This window comes from Sinohyriopsis cumingii, chromosome 1 (genome assembly GCF_028554795.1).
Source record: "Sinohyriopsis cumingii isolate HCF-2022 chromosome 1, ASM2855479v2, whole genome shotgun sequence".
Classification (NCBI taxonomy): Eukaryota; Metazoa; Mollusca; class Bivalvia; order Unionida; family Unionidae; genus Sinohyriopsis; species Sinohyriopsis cumingii.
The window spans coordinates 19307030-19330300 of NC_142961.1; the positions used below are offsets into that span (position 1 = coordinate 19307030).

General features: G+C 33.7%; 1 protein-coding gene across 2 annotated transcripts in view; it reads right to left on the reverse strand.

Annotated features, from left to right (window-relative positions):
* LOC149806510 (voltage-gated purine nucleotide uniporter SLC17A9-like) overlaps positions 1-23271 on the reverse strand; it is a 55456-nt gene that overhangs the window by 10820 nt on the left and 21365 nt on the right. The window contains exons 4-8 of one of the 2 annotated variants that reach the window (XM_089954050.1): positions 21908-22007; positions 13977-14050; positions 10705-10879; positions 3988-4084; positions 915-1002 (exon numbers count right to left, since the gene is read on the reverse strand). In XM_089954050.1, coding sequence (XP_089810176.1) covers positions 915-1002; positions 3988-4084; positions 10705-10879; positions 13977-14050; positions 21908-22007 — 534 coding nt within the window. The remainder of the gene's footprint in view (positions 1-914; positions 1003-3987; positions 4085-10704; positions 10880-13976; positions 14051-21907; positions 22008-23271) is intronic. The other variant, XM_089954055.1, reaches the window with a different exon arrangement.

Genomic DNA, 23271 nt, shown 5'->3' on the forward strand with positions numbered 1-23271 from the left:
TCTTATTTTTTGCTTAACGTTTTTCATAGCGAGACCACTTTTATTCCAAATGCCCATCTTATCCTACTTTTTGCAAATGTTCATCTGTATGTGTGCAGTTCAGATCAGTCTGCCTCAGATATGAGGCCAAAAAGTCTAAAATCCAAAAACGAAATTGGATTCCAACCACGGGCAAATTTTGGGTGCAAAAAAATCGGGTCCAACAAATTAGGTTTTTCCCTCTGTATTTTGTACTGCAACTAGAACTTCCAGATTATTTGGTATCATTGTAGAGCTACATCTGTCTACCCTGCTAAAATACCACCCACTTTAGTGTATCATACATGACCTTGACGCTACAGAGCTCGGCAGTAGGCTACTACCTCCTGCCACGTGAACACGGTGCCAGGGGTTAATGAGTTAAACAACTCATTAAGTAAACTGGTTTGATCCTTGTCAAAACAGTCTTCATCCACATAGTGACATACATCTTGAGTTAATGCTAATCAATGGTTAAGTCGAAACTGAAGTGGCTTCTGTTTGATTTTAGCATGATCAGTGAAATTTAGGCAGGATCAGTAAATAATTTTTATTGTGATCCTTTGGATTAGCGGAAAAAAATCTTCATTTTGAGCCCTGATTTCGTATTAATGTCAAAAATGTGATCATTGTCTCTAAACTCCTCTTCCCCACTGGGGCTGCATCAAGGACTAGAAACTATGGTTGTCATCTACTCCTCCCCACTGGGGTTGCATCGAGGACTATAAACTGTTGTCATATATTCATCCACAGGAAACTGTAGCACTGATATTAGCACCCTCTCTCAATCAGTGCCAATAAAGTTCAGGTTACTGATCGACAGATGGGTGTCCACCCCAAATGATTTCAGTAAACACAGAAGATTCTAAAATTTAGAAATTTGGGGTAAACGTTACCTTTTTTAATCATACCATCTGCTAACCAGCCACTAAATATTGAACTAGGTATAGTAACAATCCAAGGCACTACATTAAACACCCATCCCTGAAATAAAAACAAATCTCATTACAGAAACATGCTATAAAATCAAACATCAAATAGATGCAACAGTGCAAGATCTTTATATGAATAATCTAACCTATACATACTCAATATCCATTTACAACATGTTTACACAAATTATAATAGGTACTAACAATGGCAAATGTGTATACATGAGGTGGACTTTAAAATGGACAAAATAACAGAACAGAAAATAACTGTTCATTGATGGACAAAAACTGATTCTTACAATCCCAGGCACTGCAGGTGCTACAAAGATCATGTCCAGAAGAGAGCAAAGGAAATAGGCTAATCAGGCTTTATATTTTGACCAAACAATGGCATAATGATATGCACTCAAGTTATAGAAGAATTATGAGCCTATAGGTTTTTAAATTACCAAACACCACAAACTTGCTTACATGTGTTTTAAGTATCTGAACATGCTATACATGTACTAATCAAATAAAGTAATTACTACATTAACAACACCACTGATACATGAACCAATCAAATAAAGTAATTACTATATTAACACCACCAATATATGCACCAATCAAATAAAGTAATTACTATATTACCAACACCACCAATACATGTACCAATCAAATAAAGTAGTTTCTATTTTAACAATACCACCAATACATGCACCAATCAAATAAAGTAATTACTATATCAACAACACCACCAATACATGCACCAATCGAATAAAGTAATTACTATATTAACAACACCATCAATACATGTACTAATCAAATAAAGTAATTACTATATTAACAACACCACCAATACATGCACCAATCAAATAAAGTAATTACTATATTAACAACACCACCAATACATGCACCAATCAAATAAATTACTATATTAACAACACCATCAATATATGTACTAATCAAATAAAGTAATTACTATATTAACACCACAAATACATGTACCAATTAAATAAAGTAATTACTATATTAACACCACTACCAATACATGTATCAATTAAATAAAGTAATTGCTATATTAACAACACCAATACATGTATCAATCAAATAAAGTAATTACTATATTAACAACAACAACAATACATGTACCAATTAAATAAAGTACTATATTAACAACACCACCAATACATGTACCAATAAAATAAAGTAATTGCTATATTAACAACACCAATACATGTATCAATCAAATAAAGTAATTACTATATTAACAACAACAACAATACATGTACCAATTAAATAAAGTACTATATTAACAACACCACCAATACATGTACCAATGAAATAAAGTAATTGCTATGTTAACACCATCAATACTGGCACTTATCAAATAAAGTAATTGCTATGTTAACAACACCACCAATACATGCAACAATCAAATAAAGTAATTGCTATATTAACAATACCACCAATACATGCACCAATAAAATAAAGTAATTGCTATATTAACAACAACAACAATACATGTACCAATTAAATAAAGTACTATATTAACAACACCACCAATACATGTACCAATGAAATAAAGTAATTGCTATGTTAACACCATCAATACTGGCACCAATAAAATAAAGTAATTGCTATATTAACAACACCACCAATACATGCACCAATAAAATAAAGTAATTGCTATATTAACAATACCACCAATACATGCACCAATAAAATAAAGTAATTGCTATATTAACAACACCACTAATACATGCACCAATCAAATAAAGTAACTGCTATATTAACAACACCACTAATACATGCACCAATCAAATAAAGTAATTACTATATTAACAACAACACCAATACATGTACCAATCAAATAAAGTAACTGCTATATTAACAACACCACCAATACACGTACCAATGAAATAAAGAAATTGTTATATTGACAACATCACCAATACATCTACCAGTTAAATAAAGCATGTAATTGGCATACCAGCAACACCACATTAGCACATGCCAGAGTATAACTAGGTTAACAAGCAGCACATAAAAATGCTTCCCATGGCTTTCACCTATGGACAACTAGCCAGTCAAAACACTGGTTATTAGAGGTTGTGGCATTACTCAATGGATCAATGGAGTATAAAGTTCACTTAAATTTTACATTGGGCCTAAAGGGCAAAAAAATTAATCAAAAACCAAAATTGTCAAAACAACCATCAGAGTTTGTGTTAGGATATGTTTACACATCTCAAATAAAAATATTTTTCTCCTTTTGGTTTAAAACAGAACTGTTTTATATATCTCATTTGGTACTAAAGCTCTTTAAGACATATTATCAAAAACAGCAAGAGATGAAAAACATTGCAAATATCTATAACACTCTTTTTATGCTCAACCCAATCCACTCCAATACCTCCCAGCTGGTTTCTGGATTTGAAGCATTCACTGTCATCAACTCATTTCAAAAATGTAACTTCAGAATTTTCTTTCCCCCTCATCACCCCATCTCCAACCCAAGGGCTGCATCCTGGATTTGAATCTTTGTTGTTATCTATTCATCATCCTTTCACATTATTAAATAATATCCAGTCCATAAACTAGTGTAGATGGGAGTTCAGGTTACAATGAAAAGAGTGATGGACAGACAGACACAGGGATACAGTGATGGCCTGACAGACAGATATACACAGGGATACAGTGATGGCCTGACAGACAGACAGACACAGGGATGCACTTATGGCCTGACAGATAGACACAGGGATGCACTGATGGCCTGACAGGCAGATATACACAGGAATGCACTGATGGCCTGACAGACAGATATACACAGGGATGCAGTGATGACCTGACAGACAGACAAACACAGGGATGCAGTGATGGCCTAACACAAATAAACACAGGGATGCACTGATGGCCTGACAGACATATACACAGGGATGCACTAATGGGCTGATGGACAGATACATGGATGCATTGACAGATGGACTGACATGGCCTATCACAATATATCTAAAAGTGAGGACATAAAGTGTTTCCATTGAAGCTCTGTTCTCACCTTTGCATCAGGGAAGTTTTCATGAAAATATGTAGGTAACCATGAGAGAAGAATGTAGAATGCATTATTTTGACAAAAATGACCTATGAGAAGAGACCTGCAAAGAAAAGAAAACAAGAAAACTGTAAGTACATTAGCATAAAATATCAAATGACCCACTCTGCCATTTTCTAATACTATTTACCTGCAGCATACAACAGATGGGCATTCCCTGTCATGACAAAGCTAATAAAACTGGACAATCAATATCTGGTAAAAGTACAGTGTGGTAATGTTAATCTAACTTCATTTTATCATGCCACTGTTGGAATATGTAATAAGTAAAAGAAGCTTAAGGTATTGAAACTTGTTCAAAATAATAAAATTATATGAGTTAAATGCTGTGTTTTTATACAGTTTACCCCAGACAATTTCCATTTCTCAGAGCATCAATGTGGGGGTGGAGTGAGCATGAAAAAGATTAAGACCCTCCCCCACCCCCATGAATTCCAATGGAGTTGCTGCAAGAACCACTCATTGCAGAGTCAAGATTATATCAATAAAGTGTGTGAGGTTTATCAATTATAACACCAAGCTTATGTTCACCAAATGTAATGGCAAAGGTCCATTTTTCAAACAATCTTTAGTGTCCTTTTGTCTGGTAATGTCTGTATCTCCTTCTGCAATATGTCAACCTTCATGCAGTTCGTCAGTGTCTCCATCATGGTTAAGTGAGATATGGACCTGTCTGAAATCAAGTCTATCAACCACTCATCATGAGGGAATAAACTGGTCCATCAGCTGTGGAACAGAAGGAGTCTGGCACCCATTTCGGGACTGCCAAGAGGTAGAAGAGGGGACACAGTTGGAAGGTCTAGAAAACCTGTTTTCTCTCTTCCGTCCCTTCCTGTCTGTGAGATACAGAAAGATATTGTCCCCAACTGTCAGTTCTGCCTTTATAAGGTTGTCACATCTGAGTAAAATCTCTCTGTCATATATATGAGGCTTGCCATGACATCTCTGAGGCTGCCTGTGATGAGAGCATGATGAAAATAGGTTCTGTTTGACAACTACAGAGGCAGCTGCTCTGACACCTGTACTCTGATTTTCCGTAAGCCTATATTGCATGCTTGATGAAAATCAGACAAGAAAATTATGGCTGTCAGAGTGATAACAGGATCAGCCAATCTCATGCATGATTATTTAATAAGTATGTTGTTGTGTATAGTATTTAATTTGCATTATTAGTTTTTTTTTATTATTATCTATTATACACTATGTAATGTAACATTGTATTTTGGACTTAATCTTGCCCAAAATCAAGTTTATTTTCTATCTGCCCTAATTATTTTTTGTTTGTTATGTAAATAACTAACACATAGCTAAAATATTCTCTATGTGACTGGGTTGAATATTAAGATTTTATTACTAGAAGTACAGCATGTTATTTGGGTCTTGGTCTTGGTCTAGGTTACTGGGTATCCCCTGGCATGCCTGACAAAGTCCAGGTTTTATATCATACTTTTAGTAATAGACCTTCTAATTATAACATTTTATCTTGTAAAGATTTAGAACTTTGTAGACAGAAATTTTCTATTAGGTAATAGTTTTGTTAGAAAATTCTAAAAGTGACCTGAAGTCAAGTAGAGGACTATGTAGACTTTCAAATGGAAAAATTATTCATCCATACTTTACGATCTATCAGAATCAACTGTATTAATGTTGTGTCTACTAGTTCATTTGGACTGGAATTTATTTCTTCAAATTATTCAAGTGATTTTTCTCTGGAAATACAGAGTGCTCATAAAAAAAAAATTATTTTTGGACAGAGACATAGACTAGGATTTATAGTGAAATCAAACCTGGAATTATATTACTCTGTTGCAACAAAAGACTTTGGTAAAACACCACGACATGGGCCACTACAGCCACCAACACTTTCAGTGTTGGATTTAATTTGGATTTCTAAGATAGTTTAGTCAGAACTTTTATTATTAAGACTTGTGTCTGTAATTCTAGGATTATTCTGGAATTTAATTCACAATACTTTAAGTTCTTTTTTTTTACAGTTTCACCCTGTATTCTAGGAAATAATTTGCTTTTTACAAAGCTTCTTGCTTTTAACTCTTTTCTACTACATATTTTAAGACCACAGTCATAATAATGCATTCTGTCCATTATTTAACTCATCCACGAGTGTGGTGATAAAGGTATATTTTGTTACACCTCTGTGGTCATAAACTAAGTAACAGAAGGAAACAATACCAATAACTTTTGTAAAACTTAATAAATAATTTAAGTATCGAACTTATGAAATAAATATGTATGAGGAACTTACATCATTATTAACTGAGTCCAAAATAATCCTAAAAATGTTATATTAAAGTGCAAAGGAATTCCATTTTCCAAATAAAGTTAAGATCCTCAAATGCACTGGTTTGCCCACAGTCCTGATGAATCAAAATGGCTTTGTCCAAAACTCCTCTGAATAGTTCACAAGTCCTGACATAATACTTTAGTCAAATAAGCTCTCTGTAATTCCAATGAATAATCCAAACAAGTCTTTCCTCTCACATAATACCTAACATGACATTAAATACATCTGAAGACTGATATTATAAGAAGGTAAGAAATAAGACTGAAGAAAATTGCCCTGCTCCACATACTTATATACAAGCATAAGAGGTGGAAATGCATTTTGCTACTACTCCACTGTGACAATTTACAAATACCCCACATCGTTAAAGAAAAACACATAACCTAACCCATCCAATATGAAATAACTTAATTCTTCACAGAGCCCACTTGATCGCTCAACCCCAAACTTGTCAAAATGTTTACTACTAGTATTATTAGTAATTTTATCATAGCTATTTATAGATTCTATGCAATCTTGACGCTCTTGTTATTTTAAAATAGAACCTATACATGTACACAAAATTTAGGTATAATCTCTACAACTTAGTCATGAATAAAATGTTCAAAATAACAGATGTACATTGCAATATTAAATCTAATTAAAATCAGATCAGAACTATGGTTTTGAAAGTGGTAATAAGCTAAGCCAATCAGATGCCAGACTACTTCAATAATATAGGTGCATTCACTCAGTATCAAACTTGTCCAAGACCTTGATGAGACAAACCCATATTTAAAATTTAATCAAAATTTGATCAAAAATATGGTTTTGAAAGTGGTTATAAATTCAATAAATCAAATACATCACCTCATTAATAAGCACACATTATTAAACACATCGAAGATCTTGATGACATATACTCCAAGTCTATTCAAAATTGGTTCTGAAAAAGGACCTCCAAAGTGGAACAAAATCAACCAAATTGATGCAAGATTACCCTATTATTAATTGTGGATTGCACTCACTTTTTGAACTCATTTATGATCTTGATATAAGCTCATACTTCAAGTTTCATGGCTTCGAGCTCAGTCAATCGGATGCAAGATCAGATCATTAATATACATGGATCATAATTGACCAAACTCCTTGTGATTTACCAAATTAAAATGTCCTGGATCTGAAAAACAGCCTTTAGAAAGGGCAACAAGCTCAGCCAATCAAATGTAAGATAACCTCATTAACTGTACATACTGAACTCATGTAAGATCTTGATCACATATGTGTATATTCAAAGTCTGATCAGATCTTTACTATGGCTTCCAAAGTGGTAAATGTGATGCAAGATCAGATCATTAATATGACTGTATCTTGTTGATTAATTATCAAACCACAAGATATGAGCCCAATTCCAGATTTGATCAAATTTGAATCAGAAAAGTCAAATGTCCTCCAGACTGGTAACATGCTCAACCAATCAGGTACAAGATCACTTCATTCATATATATCAGATGTGAATCAATCTTGCTTACTATAGAACTTATGAACAAAAAAATTGATGACCTAAACCCATATTCAATGTTTGATCAAAATCAGATCCTGAATATAGATGCCAAATTGACCGATGATACAAATAAAGACTACTACTAACAATGCACAAAAGATGCTGGATCATACCATTTGATCTTACAGCAAGCTAAAACTATGGCCTGTAGAGCATTCCCAAGCTCACCAAATCAGACAGATCACCTTATTAATATGTTCCTATATTACTCATGATCAAAGTCATCCAAAGCCTTGATGATATGAGCATAAGTATCAAATCAGATCAAAAGCTACTCAGAATTGAGGCCTCTTGTGTGTTCATGAACGCAGCCTATAAGTTGCAAGATCAACTCATCAATATCATTGGAAGACACTCAAAATTAAACTTATGCAAAATCTTAATTGAAATATACTTAAATACCAAACCTTACAAGTTGTGATGACAAATATGACCTCTAGAGTAGTCACATTCTCAGCCAATCACATTTTTTCCACTGCATATCTTATGAAAACAACTGTTTCAATGTTTCAGTAGTTTTTCTATTAAATTTCTCTAATAATGTTATGAACTTCTGTCAGTAAGTTATTATTAAAATTGGTAAAATCCCCGTACAACAGTGTTTTGGGGATAAAGTTATGTGAAGATTTGTTAACTTTTAGTTATGGATTTCCATTTTTATTGATCTGAAAGCCCTCTACTAAAGGATGCTTTCAAAAATATGGTTAAATTCAGCTCATCAGTTTGCAAAATGAGGTCCATGTTTATGTCCTAGAAATGGCAGCCATCAGATGAGAGATCTGCATCATCAGCATTATTCTGAAAGGTCTTCATGCGTGGATTCTTTCTACCTAGACTGGTCAAACTTTATGCAGCAGTTCTGGAAAAGTTGCCTACTGTTAGTAATGGTGGCCATATTAGATAGTGGAACAGCACCAGTTGTGCGAATTTTAAAGTATTCCATGCCCAGATGCTTTCAGTCAAATTAGGTTGAGTGGCAGATATGCTTTATGCCAGGATGGTTTCTGTTTAAGTTTAGTCAAATTATATTGGGAAAAAAGTCATTTCAAGTTCTTATTTATAATTTTTTTATCAGGTTTTTCTTAAAATGTTGAACCAAGATGAGTTCTACAAACTGTAACCCCTCTAAGCCAGGAAACTTTTTGTCATATTTGGTCAAATTCTGTTTTCTGAAAAGTTAGCTGAAGGTTTTCTATTTTTAGTTGTTGTTGTTGTTGTTGTTGTTGTGGGGTTTAACGCCATTTTTCAGCACGATAGGGCTATACATGGCGGCCAGTATTAATGGTGGAGGAAGAACCCGGAAAACCCCGGAAAGAACCACCGACCCACGAGAAGCTACTGGCAAGCTTTCTCACATGCCCACATTGGCTGAATCTTAGACTCGAACCGCCGCAGACATAGGTGAGATGGCAGTGATCCGTAACGAAGAGCGCTTTAGACCACTCGGCCACTCGGGGCCCCTTCTATTTTTAGTAATGGTGGCCATATTTGATGGTGCAAGAGCATCATCTGTATAAACTTGAAATTTCTTCACGCCAGGATGCATTCTGTCTTTTTAATAACTTGAAATTTCTTCATGCCAGGATGCATGCTGTCTTTTTAATAACTTGAAATTTCTTCATGCCAGGATGCATTCTGTCTTTTTAATAACTTGAAATTTCTTCATGCCAGGATGCATTCCGTCTTTTTAATAACTTGAAATTTCTTCATGCCAGGATGCCTTCCGTCATGTTTGGTAAAATCCATTCAAAGGTTCAGGAGAAAATGTTTGTCCAAATGTTTTCTCTTTTTAATAACAGCATCATATCTGAAGTAGGATAAGCATCATTCATGCAAACTTGAAATGTCTTCCTGGCTTCTTTTCAAATCTAATCAAATTCTTTCTGTTCAGTGGAGTTTTTAGAAGAAGTCATTTAAAGATTTTAGTAAAGGCTGAGTGACATTATTTGTATAAACTTGAAAGTCCTTCATACCTGATTGCTGTGGCAAATTCAGTCAACACTAGTACTGTGGTTTTTGAGGAGTTTAAGACAGCTTTGTTGACCGACTCTTTATGCACAAGATTATCATATGATGCTGAATAAATGATTTGTGATGGACATCATTATATTTTGAATGTGAATGAATACGCAATAATATATTCAATGTATACTGAACTTTTGTGGTCCCTTCTTTTCATAATAAATTACAATTCAAATCAATAACAATGCTATGGAAGGCTGACCCAAAATACAACCAACACGTCTGCTAGGGGAGGCAAATCTGACTAGAACTGGTTTGTTTGTTAATTGGTTTGTTGGTTTTAACAGCACTTTTAACACATTAGGTATATCATGCCAAGAAAACTGCAGCTAATAACCTTTCCCAAACACGTGGCCTGAGTGGGTACTGAACCCATGATTTCTGAATTATAAGACAGAAGGTGTTCTACTATGACCCAGTGACCAGAAATGAATATAACACAGTGTGTTGAGTGTTGTGGTTTGGAATTTTTAACATAGCTTTTAAAGTCACATTGCAACAAAGTCTGCAGTGTGGCAGCTTATAGTGATTCTGAGCACTGGGCATCATGCCATGATCATGTAGTATCATGTCACACCCAGTTACATTATCCTGACACCAAGTCAACCAGTCCTAACACTAACCTCTTAATTCTGTGCGTCAAGCAAAGCAGCTGCTAGTAACATTTTTATGTCTCTGGTTTGACCCACTGGGTTTCAAACCCGTGGCCTCCTGAATCCAAGCAGACATTCTAACCACCTAGGTCTCAGGAGTGGTCGAATATATATAAACACATACACAAACTCAATAAACTCACCAAAATGCAGGTTTTACAAATAATGTGACCCAGGGTACAGATCTAGAATCTTTTTGAAGCCCCTTTACAAACAGGCTGTCTTGGTCCACAACAGAGACGAAAGGTAAGTATTTCTGTCTGTGACGATTTATTACACAGTAGCGTGTAATTAGCATCCACATTATACCACACACACCTGAAGAATAGAAATAAGATTCAAAGTTCATACGTTTCTAAAAACATGTCTTCTCTGAATTAAACATTCTAATCTTTGTGGAAGGATTATTACTACAACTAAGAATGGAAAAGTATTCAAAGATGACATGTCACCAGAATATTCAAGCATCTATAGTATAAGATCTAAAAGATAAAGTTCTGACAAAAATTTTATTATGATATATTTTATATATTACCTTCAAAACTATAAATATCTGCACCATGAAAGGCATACTCATCTGATAATAGTCAGAACTAAAGATAAATAAATATATTATTTCTTTTTTAAAGCATCTTTATTCTCACCTTGCTATTTTAAGTTAACACTGTCAGTAAATATTACAAATATATGGTCTTAAACTAAGTAATACAAAAAAAGCCAAAACCAGCAAGTTCTGTAAAATTCAACAAATAATTTCCTTAGAACGCAAATTGATTATTTAATAAGAATTTACATTAATGCGATTAAATCCCAAAATAGTCCAAAAGGTTCTATCACCAGTAGTAATGAAAAAAGTTCTAATTACATTCCAGTGGTGTTCCAAATAGAATGCAATGCTGAATGCTGATGTGCCTGTAGTCTTGAATGTACTAATGTACCAAGTGATGATAAGCTAATGTCTTTCAATGAATCACAGTAACATACCCCAAGATGTCCTTGTTTGAATTCACTATAATTTCAAGTTAATGTCTTTGTCCAAGAATAATACTGAGTACTTTGCAACTCTAGAGAATAAAATACTTTAAATAAATCCAAATCAAATACTAAACACAACAATACCACTGAATCTGCATCAAGATCTTACTGCAAGAATGAGCAATTTCTAGATAGAACAAGATTATAAAACACTCTACTTGACCTGAATCACAATTAGCAATTTTCTGGAAATACTATGACTTAATGGATTTTTTTCATTCTTTATTCTAGAACATTCCAAGTTGATTACAAGATCAAATCTGTTACAAAATTATAATACATTTGTGGTAAACATCAGGTAGGTTAGGTATTTTTTCATAGGGAATACCAATGTCCAAGACCCAGACTCAAATAAATATGTTTACTTCTACTGATAATGATCCTAATATTCAACCCACACTTTTATTAAAAAAATATTAGCTATCCATTATTTGTTTACCAAAATAAAAGTTACTGGTCAGGTATACAATAAACTCGATTTTAGACAAGGTCAAGTTCAAAATGAATTTATATATAACACAAAATCATAGAGAGAAAAAAAACTAACACATGCAAATTAAAATAATATAAAAGTGACTTTGTGTTACAATCATAACAAGTCAATGTCAGCAACTAAGTGTTTTAATGCTGACATGTCACAACCATTTTGTAACGTTCACTTCTATCAGATTTGTTTTTTAAGGTGACATGGCACCTACATGTATTTCCCAGTAAGTTACAAACTGTTACATTTAGGGTCTTACAAAATGCAACAAGAAAAGAGTGAAGACAAGCTTTGTAATATTTAACAAATAATTTATTTCCCAAGAAAAACAAGGTAAAAATGAGAAAAAGAACATACAGTTTTACGAATCAGATTCAAAATAATCCAAGAATTTAAAAAAAGTCCTAGTAATAAAAAGTCCTAATGAAGCGGAGTTCAAATCCCAATGAAATCCAAAATGCGATGACTTATGCTGTGGTCAGTGTCATACTGATGTGCCAACAGTTCTTTGTTGAATCATAGAAAATAATATTCCAGTGTTTGAAATGTGTGTAAATTTCTATAACTGTCTTTGTCCAGTAATTAATTTAGAGCACAAGTATTTCCAGAGAAAAATAATCTCTTGTAATCGAAATAATTTGAAGAAAAATTAAAAATTCAACTCAAAGTTTAACTGGTCACAACAAAACACCTTTAAGTGTCAATGGTTTAAAGCCCAAATTCTCTATAGAAAACAGTTATACACTAATTTTTAAGATCCAAAACCGATTCCCATATGATGGTCATGTGATCACCCATCTAGAACAACAAAGAAGCTTTTTATATGCCTAACATCACGTACTCCCAGTATGGCCTCAATTTCACTTTATGAATCTTTATCTTGGAAAGAATTTTAATTTTTTTTTTAAAAGTTGTTTACTTCAACTCTTACTGATTCTGAATCAAGGTCAGGAACTAGGTCAGCATTACAATCAAAGTTTCTATTATTAGGTATTTGCGAAAAATAGTCAGGTCAAACTAAATTTCTGGAAAATGTCAAATCCAGTAAATAAAGTTACATTACAATAGCATGAAATGGAATAAAAGAAATTAAAACTAACAAAGAAACAATCAAACTAAATCAAACACAAATTAAATCAAATATACATAACACAAACAATTCACTGAACTACCCAATTTCTGGTCTTAAAAGGTTTCACACAAAGCATTGGAAACAGGTAAAATTGTAGACTAATTAAAATTACTCATCTGTATATCTGATGTCATAGATTGGTCTTCTGTTACACACTCAACAGAGCAGACGAGTACGAAACTGACCATAAAATCCCCAAGTTTCATGGGTAAATCAGTTGAAAATGGAGTACTGAATTCCTTATAAGCTGCACTATTAGCACTAAAATAGAAGAATCCTAAATCTTTAAAAAGCTCTTATACAAACCTCAAATATATTCCAAATCAAGAAGTAACTGTATCAAACATAACAGTTTATTTACTCACCCAATACACGTGACATATAACAAGTCAATGGATCATTCTCACTTAAATTCTTTTATGCACCTGAAATTTTGCAATTCAGTAGAATCAAAACAATCTTTATTCTTTAAACAGTTTAAATATTTTTTTTTTCAATTTCATCCTTTGAGGTTCTTCTTACATACATGGTGCACCAATGATGGAATTTTTAGGTACACCAAATAAAAATTGGGTGAATTTGGCATGTGTGCACTAATATATTCTAAACACTGTAGACAATCCTCAGCGAGGAAAGGGATTGATGGTCCATGAAATTCCAATTTAAGATTACCAAATCCAGAGATGTAGGTACCCCCCAATATAGAATTGACATATAAAAAGATATCCTTATCATGTGATATTTTGTACACAAAATAATCTTACCCAGAAAATAAAAAACACTTCGCCATCCATATGTTTCAAGAAGTAAGGAACCTACACTCCCACAAAGGAGTGTACTGAAAAATAGTAAAAGAATACATACAACTTTTAAAACACACCCAACTTCATCAAAGCTGTACTTACTGATGCCTGTGGAATGAAGCAAAAACATCACATCATTATATGTATATAATTATATAGATATATACACAACCTTAATATTCTATTAAGCCTTCTTTTAAATATTTCACACAAATTAGTAATTTTGACTTATTTATCTTATTTGATTGTAAAAAAAAGGCAGCTTTAAAATCAAAATTGTTATTCAAAAAGTTATAGAAGGAAACCAAAGATGACTCCATATAGGCATGACTAAAATATGGAAGAAAGAATTTCACTTAAATAAAATTAATTTCCTTTCTGTTATAATGTTAAATGTGATAGAAGCATAAAATAAAAAGATATTTTATAATTTACATTATATGATACAAATCCTGATATAATGTGTTGTATCATAAAGGTTACAAATCCTGATATAATGTACTTGCTGTATCATAAATGGTACAAATCCTGACATAATGTACTTACTATATCATAATGGTACAAATCTTGATATAATGTACTTGCTGTATCATAAATGATACAAATCCTGATCTAATGTACTTGCTGTATCATAATGATATAAATCTTGATATAATGTACTTGCTGTATCATAATGATATAAATCCTGACATAATGTACTTGCTGTATCATAATGGTACAAATCTTGATATAATGTACTTGCTGTATCATAAATGATACAAATCCTGATATAATATACTTGCTGTATCATAAATGATACAAATCTTGATATAATGTACTTACTGTATCATAAATGATACAAATCCTGACATAATGTACTTGCTGTATCATAATGGTACAAATCTTGATATAATGTACTTGCTGTATCATAAATGATACAAATCCTGATATAATGTACTTGCTCTATCATAATGATATAAATCCTGACATAATGTACTTGCTGTATCATAACTGATACAAATTTTGATATAATGTACTTGCTAGAGGAGCACAGCATTACTGGTATACTGGTTTACCATGGTAGTCATTTCTGGTGGTACAAACCACAGTACTTTATCACTGTACTGGTACTTCGATAGTTCCGTCAATAAAAAAGTCTGAATTCCAGAGTAATCTTGCTATGAATTTAATGACAATAGCAACATGTTTTCCTTTTTCATGACAAATAGTTCAAAAACATATCATTTCTTTCTTTTACAAAACAGTTGTATTTGTCACAAATTAATTTTGAATAATGTTCCCTTAATCACATGTTTGACATGTGCTGTATGCCAATGTGGTGGACAAATGGGATATTGTGAATGATATTTGGGTCAAAGATATTTAGAAAATTTCTGACTTATTAAAATGTCATTTTTCTAGTTATCACTAGCAAATATTAATTTAACAACTGCATATATTCCTTTGAAAGACTGCACTTCTTCCTAAGATTATTAGGAGAGTAATTATTTTCTCTCTGAATTTTATTTTTCTTGATTACACTAAATATTTTCTCATTTTGTTAGGAGTTTTATGCCTACAGACCTTCTCCAATGAATATTTCCTAAGTGCTGGCCCCCCAAAGTTTCCATGCCTATTATATCAATAGCATAGGTAGTAAATTGTAGGCTTCAGTGTTAACACTTCCTATTTTTATCCATAAGTTCTCTAATGGCAGCACAATGTCTTCACACTCTAATGGCAGCACAATGTCTTCACACTCTAATGGCAGCACAATGTCAGCACACTCTAATGGCAACACAATGTCTTCACACTCTAATGGCAGCACAATGTCTTCACACTCTAATGGCAGCACAATGTCAGCACAATGTCTTCACACTCTAATGGCAGCTTTAGTGTCAGCTTAATCATCCCACTTTCGTTAAAGTTCTTAGATTATAACTTATGCAACAATTAATACATACATAGCAAATTCATCTATTATAAGGTACTGACCACTTAACTTTTGGGTGGGTGTATGTGTGCCATTTTCTTTTGAGCTGAAATGTCTTTCTTTTATCTGAAGAGATTTAATTTTTTCAGACAACATCAAGGACATAATAAATCAGAGCAAGATATTTTTTCCAGCTATTGAGAGATATTTAGAAAAAGATGTTAGGCCCCTGGCCCAGAAAATAAATGGTTGATCTTAATAAAAAAAGATGTTAGGCCCCTGTGCAGGAAAATTAAATGGTTGGTCTTAATAAAAAAGATGTTAGGCCCCTGTCCCAGAAAATTAAATGGTTGGTCTTAATAAAAAAGATGATAGGCCCCTGCCCCAGAAAATTAAATGGTTGGTCTTAATAAAAAAGATGTTAGGCCCCTGTCCCAGAAAATTAAATGGTTGGTCTTAATATAACTGTGGTATACCATGGCATGTACTGTGGTATGTTCAAAAGTTTGTGATACCCAGCTCTAGTACTTGTTATATCATAAAATGATAAATGATACAAGATCATAATTGCTATGTACGAAAATATATTGCCTATGTATCTACAAGCATATTAAGTCTTACAAGCAAAGAACTGAAAACAATACAAGAAAACGTTCTTCTAAGAATTTGCCTTTCAAACACACTGTATACAAAACATCAGTACAAAAAAAGAAATATGTAATTTTTGAAGATTTAAATTGTTTAAGAGGAAATAGCTTTACTGATTAAAACAGTGTGTGTAATGATGATGTAATACATCAATATTACATCTTTAAATTATTGTCTGATAGCAAAGAAGATCTCTTCCTTATGTTTCCATTAAGGACAATGGAGGGTTCTTGACAAAAAATAACTCTACAAGTATTTTCTTCCTTATTCCTTACTGCAGTGGAAATATATAACACTATCCCTCAAAATGGTGAACTTATTTAAGTGATATTTCCTGATTCAGTTCATACAATTACACACCCTTGCATAACCTACAATTAGCAAACAATCTGCGATAAAACAAGATTTATACATTCTTCTGTTTTACTTCTATTTATTTCTCATGTCATAACTGTGTTGATGATAAGTATACTGTGAAATGAATGCATGAGATTGTGCTGATTTTAAGGCAAAAAAAATAATGAATGGCTGAAGTTGCTCTTAAAATATTTACACCACTGATTTTGCATTCAAACTTAAGCTTCTGTTATTGAGATTGCACAAAATCTGACTGATTGACATGGCACAAAATCTGACTGATTAACATGGCACAAAATCTGACTGATTGACATGGCACAAAATCTGACTGATTGACATGGCACAAAATCTGACTGACACTACATAAATTCCAACTGACATTGCACACAATTTGACTGACTGACACTACATAAAATCTGACTGACACTACACAAAATCTGACTGACATTTCACAAAATCTGACTGACACTGCACAAAACCTTACTGACACTACACAAAATATGACTGACACTGCACACAATCTGACTGACACTGCACAAAATCTGACTGACACTACACAAAATCTGACTGATACTGCACTTGGAACCTGATTACTCAATTACAAGCCATTCAAAAATTGGATAAGGACATTTCTCTGGAATAAAGCTACTCTGCAAGACCCATATTTCTCCAAGCCACTGAAACTGACCTTTAACCTATTCACCACAAATTCAATAAGCACTCTTCCCTGCCTTAAGTGTAAGCTTCCACTAAGGTCAAAATACACTGTGCTGAAGTGAAGGTAATATGCAATAACCATTCTTTTTTCAGTCACAGTGAACTTCACCTCTGACCCCAAATCAATAGGTTACTCTATGTCCACTATGTAAGTTGTCCAAAAATGCTGGTGAAGACGTATAGTCGAGAACTGAAATTTGTCGTGAAACTATTTTTTCTATCATTATGACACTGACCTTTGACCCCAAAATTAATTCGTTCTTCCTTACCCCAATTGCAAGCTGTCAACAAAGTTTTGTCCAGGTCTTTGATTTAGATAAATGTTACTGTGCAGTGACCATTTTTTTCTCTGTGACCTTGACATCTGACCCTATAACCCCAGATGTTTTTTCTTAACCAAATTGCAAAATATCCATATATTCTTGAGCAGAGATGTGATGAAGAACTACAAATACTGTGTGGAGACCAGTTTTCTTCTTTCAATCAACGACCTTAAACTTTGACCCTAAAATGAACAGGACTCTTTCTAACCCCAAATGCAAGTCATCTATAAAAACTGGAAACGAGAGGGGGGCGCCGAGTGGCCGACTGGTCTAAAGCACTCACTGTTACGGATCAGTGTAAGTGAAATAGCCCAAGATAACCAGAGTGTAATGACTACATGAAAATACAAAAGTCACTAAGGCCTGAAAATGTGGTCTCAAGAACTTAATTTTCGAAAAGACTCAGCTACTCTACCTAACCCTGGTAGTGACAATCCCCTATACGTATGGATGACATTGCCTAGCTCTGTATGCAGGGATTCTATAATCATAATCAAACAGAACTAATATCTATATGTGAATACCACAGATACACAGATTGGGAAAATAATGTCCATGGATGCCTAATCTCTGGCTATCACAAAGAAATAGTAGCAGGAAGATGCCAAAAGTGACAGTCCAATAGACAGCAGCATTACATCAGCATAACAACAATAAATCATCCAAAGATGCATTAACAGAGGCTAATTTTACAAGTCTGTTGTCAACAGCATACACTGATGCAAACAATATGCTGGTTATCAGTACAGTAGAACCGATCTTAAAAGACCACCCCTTCTGCCAAAATATAATGGTCTCTAATAACAGGTCATAAATCTATATAATCAATAAATCTGTGCATGGAGATCATGGTTTCTCAAAACAGGTGGTCTCTCAAGACAGATTTTACTGTACAGGTCTCACTTTTATCCCAATGATGGTTGATGCTGATCACCTTACTTTATGTACTTTATCACCTTAAGTTGTAGCTAGAGCAAAGCTGATTATGTGATGTGTTGTGATTTGGATTTTTAATATAGCTTTAACAATTTTCCAGTCATATCGCTAAGATGTCTGCAGTGTGGCAGTTTATAGTGATGTCTAGCACTGGGACATCATGCTGCAGACATGTAGCATGATGTCTCACCCAGTCACATTATCCTGATACCAGGCCGACCAGTCCTAACACTAACCTCTTAATGCTGAGTGCCTTGCGAGGCAGCTGATTATAGATTTGTTTGGAAATGTTGTTGTTGTTGTTGTAGGGTTTAACGTCATTTTTCTGCACACGATTGGCTATACATGGCAGCCAGTATTAATGGAGGAGGAAGAATCTGGGCAAACCCCGGAAACAACCACCAACTCATGAGAAGCTACTGGCAAGCTTTCTCACATACCCATATTAGCAGAATCCAAGACCCAAACCCATGCAGACAGAGGTGAGATGGCAGTGATCCGTAACGAAAGAGCACTTTAGACCACTCAGCCACTCGGGGCCCCTGTTTGGAAATGTTGAGGTATCAACAACAAGAGGCTGGATATACAATGTTTTTAATGTGGATTCATATGTAGGTGTTCTGGCACTGCCCACCTCTGGAGTTAAGAAATTAAAGTCTGGCAAGACAGCAGCTAAAACTTGTCAGCAGATTTGTTAATTGACCTGTCTGTCATGTATGATGTATAGGGCCATCTCTTATACTGAAAATACACAATCTTCAAAATTTTGATCTGCTACAGGATGACAACTCTGATGTATTCCCCTGCTGCCTTAGGAAAACAAACAAGAGTCCCATGAAGGGTCTGATGGTCTACTGGGCAAAAAACAATTTGCAGTAATTCAAGATATGTCTATTTCTTCCTCGTAGCTACTGAGTGATGTAATCATCTGTGATAGTCATCAGCAATAATAGGATTTTCAAATTAGTTGCTCTTGTGAACATATCTGAAGTCAGATTGGCACCAGTTTCATTTAGAACAAAGCAGACAACACAATAAGCCTTTTGCCTTGGTTTGTTGCTTTAAGGCACAGTAACACAAGTGGGGAATTTGGTGCCAAGGCAATTTGGAGTAAAGTGCCTTGCCCAAGGCCACATTCCAGTAACTGACCCAGGCCAGTTCAATGGCAGGATTTGAACCTGTACCCTTTTGGCCATGAATCCAGCATGCTAACCACTGAGCCAACACATCTCCTAGAAGTCTTCTGTTTAAAACCCCATTTCATACTGATCATCTATTCAGGTCAACTAGTGACAACAAGATTTCCACAACAGACATGATGGCAGCCATACCGGATGTACAGCTGGCACAACTTTTATTTACGACTAACAATACATCACAAGAAGTTGACTGGTGAAAACCATTTGCTGATATAGCCATCCATTTGAGAGTAGATATAACAATATTTTCAAGTTAGCTACATGGTGGTCATATTGACAGTTTGTCATTTTCATTTAGGACTAAGAAGACACCACAAAAGTTCTCAAGATAACCACATACTGGATGTCAGATCTGCACCATTCCTATTCAGACTTTTCTTGTGCTGTATGATTTTAAAATTGTTTTTGTTCTCTCTTTCTCTTTTCATAAAATACTGTTGCAGGAAACTGACAATTATGCACAACATATGATATCACTCAACCTACACACTCATCTGACTGCAACATATCAACGTAAACAAATTCCAGTTACTCCAAACTAATCTGAAAATTTCAGAATTAACTGGAGACATTACAAATCAATTTGAAAAACTACTATTAACATTTCTTATTTTTTCAAAATTGTTTATAATTTTATTTTAATAATATATCGATTAAAATGAATAATTAATGAATCTTGAATGATGCATGGTGGCCATATGGACACAGTTGAAATACTTTTTTAGATGCTCTTCATTTTCCTTTTCTTTTCACATAAGAGATATGACAGTCAAGATTGTTTATAAACGTTCTTTAGTCTTAGGCCATTTTCATTTAAAGGTAAAATGTGTACCGTTTCAATTTCTGGTATACATAATATGATTAATACAGTATTTACCTATTAGTCTGAACAGGTCATGCATAATTTCAAACCTTCCTTCATAATTATCAGTCTGAGTGTTATTCTTTCATCATTTTATCAAGAAAATAACATGTATAATTTCCATAGAAACAACTGTAATAATTATTTTATCTTTTTGATGAACTTTTGTGTTTTACTGCTCACTGATGCATTTTTTTGAGTACTGTATACCTAAGTCTATAACAGTAACAGTCTAGGAATAGTAATGAATTTATAACAAGCTTTAAAACACAATGATTGTTTATTCTATCTATTAAAGTTAATGACTATCAAAGTTTAGGTAAGTTCAGCTTCAGTTTGAGTTTTGTGACAAAAATAATTCAAAAATACTGAGCCAGATTTTACAGGGTTGTTTAAGAACCCTGCATTTGCTTTCCCTGTGTTATGCATCATAGACAATGTAAGAACCCTCCACTGCCTTTTACAATGACACTTGTTACAGACAATGTAAGAACCCTCCACTGCCTTTTACAATGATACTTGTTATAGTACAATGTAAGAACCCTCCACTGCCTTTTACAATGATGCTTGTTATAGTACAATGTAAGAACCCTCCACTGCCTTTTACAACAATGCTTGTTATAGTACAATGTAAGAACCCTCCATTGCCCTTTACAACAATGCTTGTTATAGTACAATGTAAGAACCCTCCATTGCCCTTTACAACAATGCTTGTTATAGTACAATGTAAGAACCCTCCACTGCTTTTTACAACAATGCTTGTTATAGTACAATGTAAGAACCCTCCATTGCCCTTTACAGCAATGCTTGTTATAGTACAATGTAAGAACCCTCCATTGCCTTTTACAATGATACTTGTTATAGACAATGTAAGAACCCTCCATTGACCTTTACAACAATACTTGAAGATGTGTAAGAAACTGGGAGATAGACCTTACCCAAGGTGGGATCCAGAGCAGATAATGCTGTAAGTAAGAGAACGTTCCTGTTCCAGAACCTTCCGAGAAATTATTGAACTGAACCCTGGGTAATGAAAACCTGTTGGGGCAAAAACGATTATGATCAAAACTAACTGGCTTTCTTGTACAAATATAGACTAATATGAAAGCATTTAAAATTCTAAGAACTGAATGAAATTGTTATAAAAGCATTTTCCCTCAAGCATGATGCACAAACATGACTGCATGATGCACAAAAAAGTATTGCAAAACAATTTCAAGAGGATGTTATTTTTATATAAAAATAAACCCGTTTTCTCAAACAAACAAAATACATAGTTATAAAATTCAGGCACATTTCAAGTACAGTGTATCTTTTTCCTATACTATTAAACCTGCCTTACAGACCATCTGCATTATGCAAATACTTGTCCTTAACAGCCACTTTGTGTGTGTGTGTGTGTGATTTGGATTTTTAACATAGTTTTAAAAAAAATTCTGTCATATCGCGATGATGTCTGCAGTGTGACAGTTTATAGTGAGGCATTACCTAGTTATACATATTGTTCTTGTCCAATGCAAGCTGTTACCTAGTTATAAATATTGTTCTTAACCTTTTATACATTGCCTAGTTATACATATTGTTCTTGTCCAATGCAAGCTGTTATACATTATCTAGTTATAAATATTGTTCTTAACCTTTTATACATTACCTAGTTATACATATTGTGCTATGCTTATCTGAGAGGAGGTATGATTATATGACTCGTAAAGTAACAACTTGACACTGTTTTGCATCAAATGTTATCTATCAACTGAAAATGTTTCTTTGTCACTATTTCACCAAAGGGGGCCTCAAGGAAGAATAGTCTACACATATATTACTATTATCATTATTATTATTATTATTATGTGGTAATATATTCAAAAGGAAAAATATATATTGAACAGAAAAAGGCATGCATGAAAGTAAGTATCAAAATTATACCAGCTCAGGTGATTTATAATTTTCCAAAACTATCCATATCTCATTCTTGCAGATGGAACACTACTATTCTGGCCCTTCCGACATATTGGTTTTTATGTGGAATTTCTTTTAAATGTGTTTGTCTGAACAATATTTTTTACCCTATGGGTACTCTTCTTGTAAAACTTTCTTATATGAAACAACTTCTATATAACAAATACTGTCAGTCAGAAGTTTGGGTGGAAGTTGCTGTCACTGGTTTTTTCCTTTTTTTATTTAATTATGAAAATAGTGACTTATTTTTTCTTTGAATTTGAATCTGAAGTCAACCTCTGCCACTATATTGCTGTCTTTTACTGGTTTTTCCCTTCTGTTTAAAGCAAATATATAGTATATG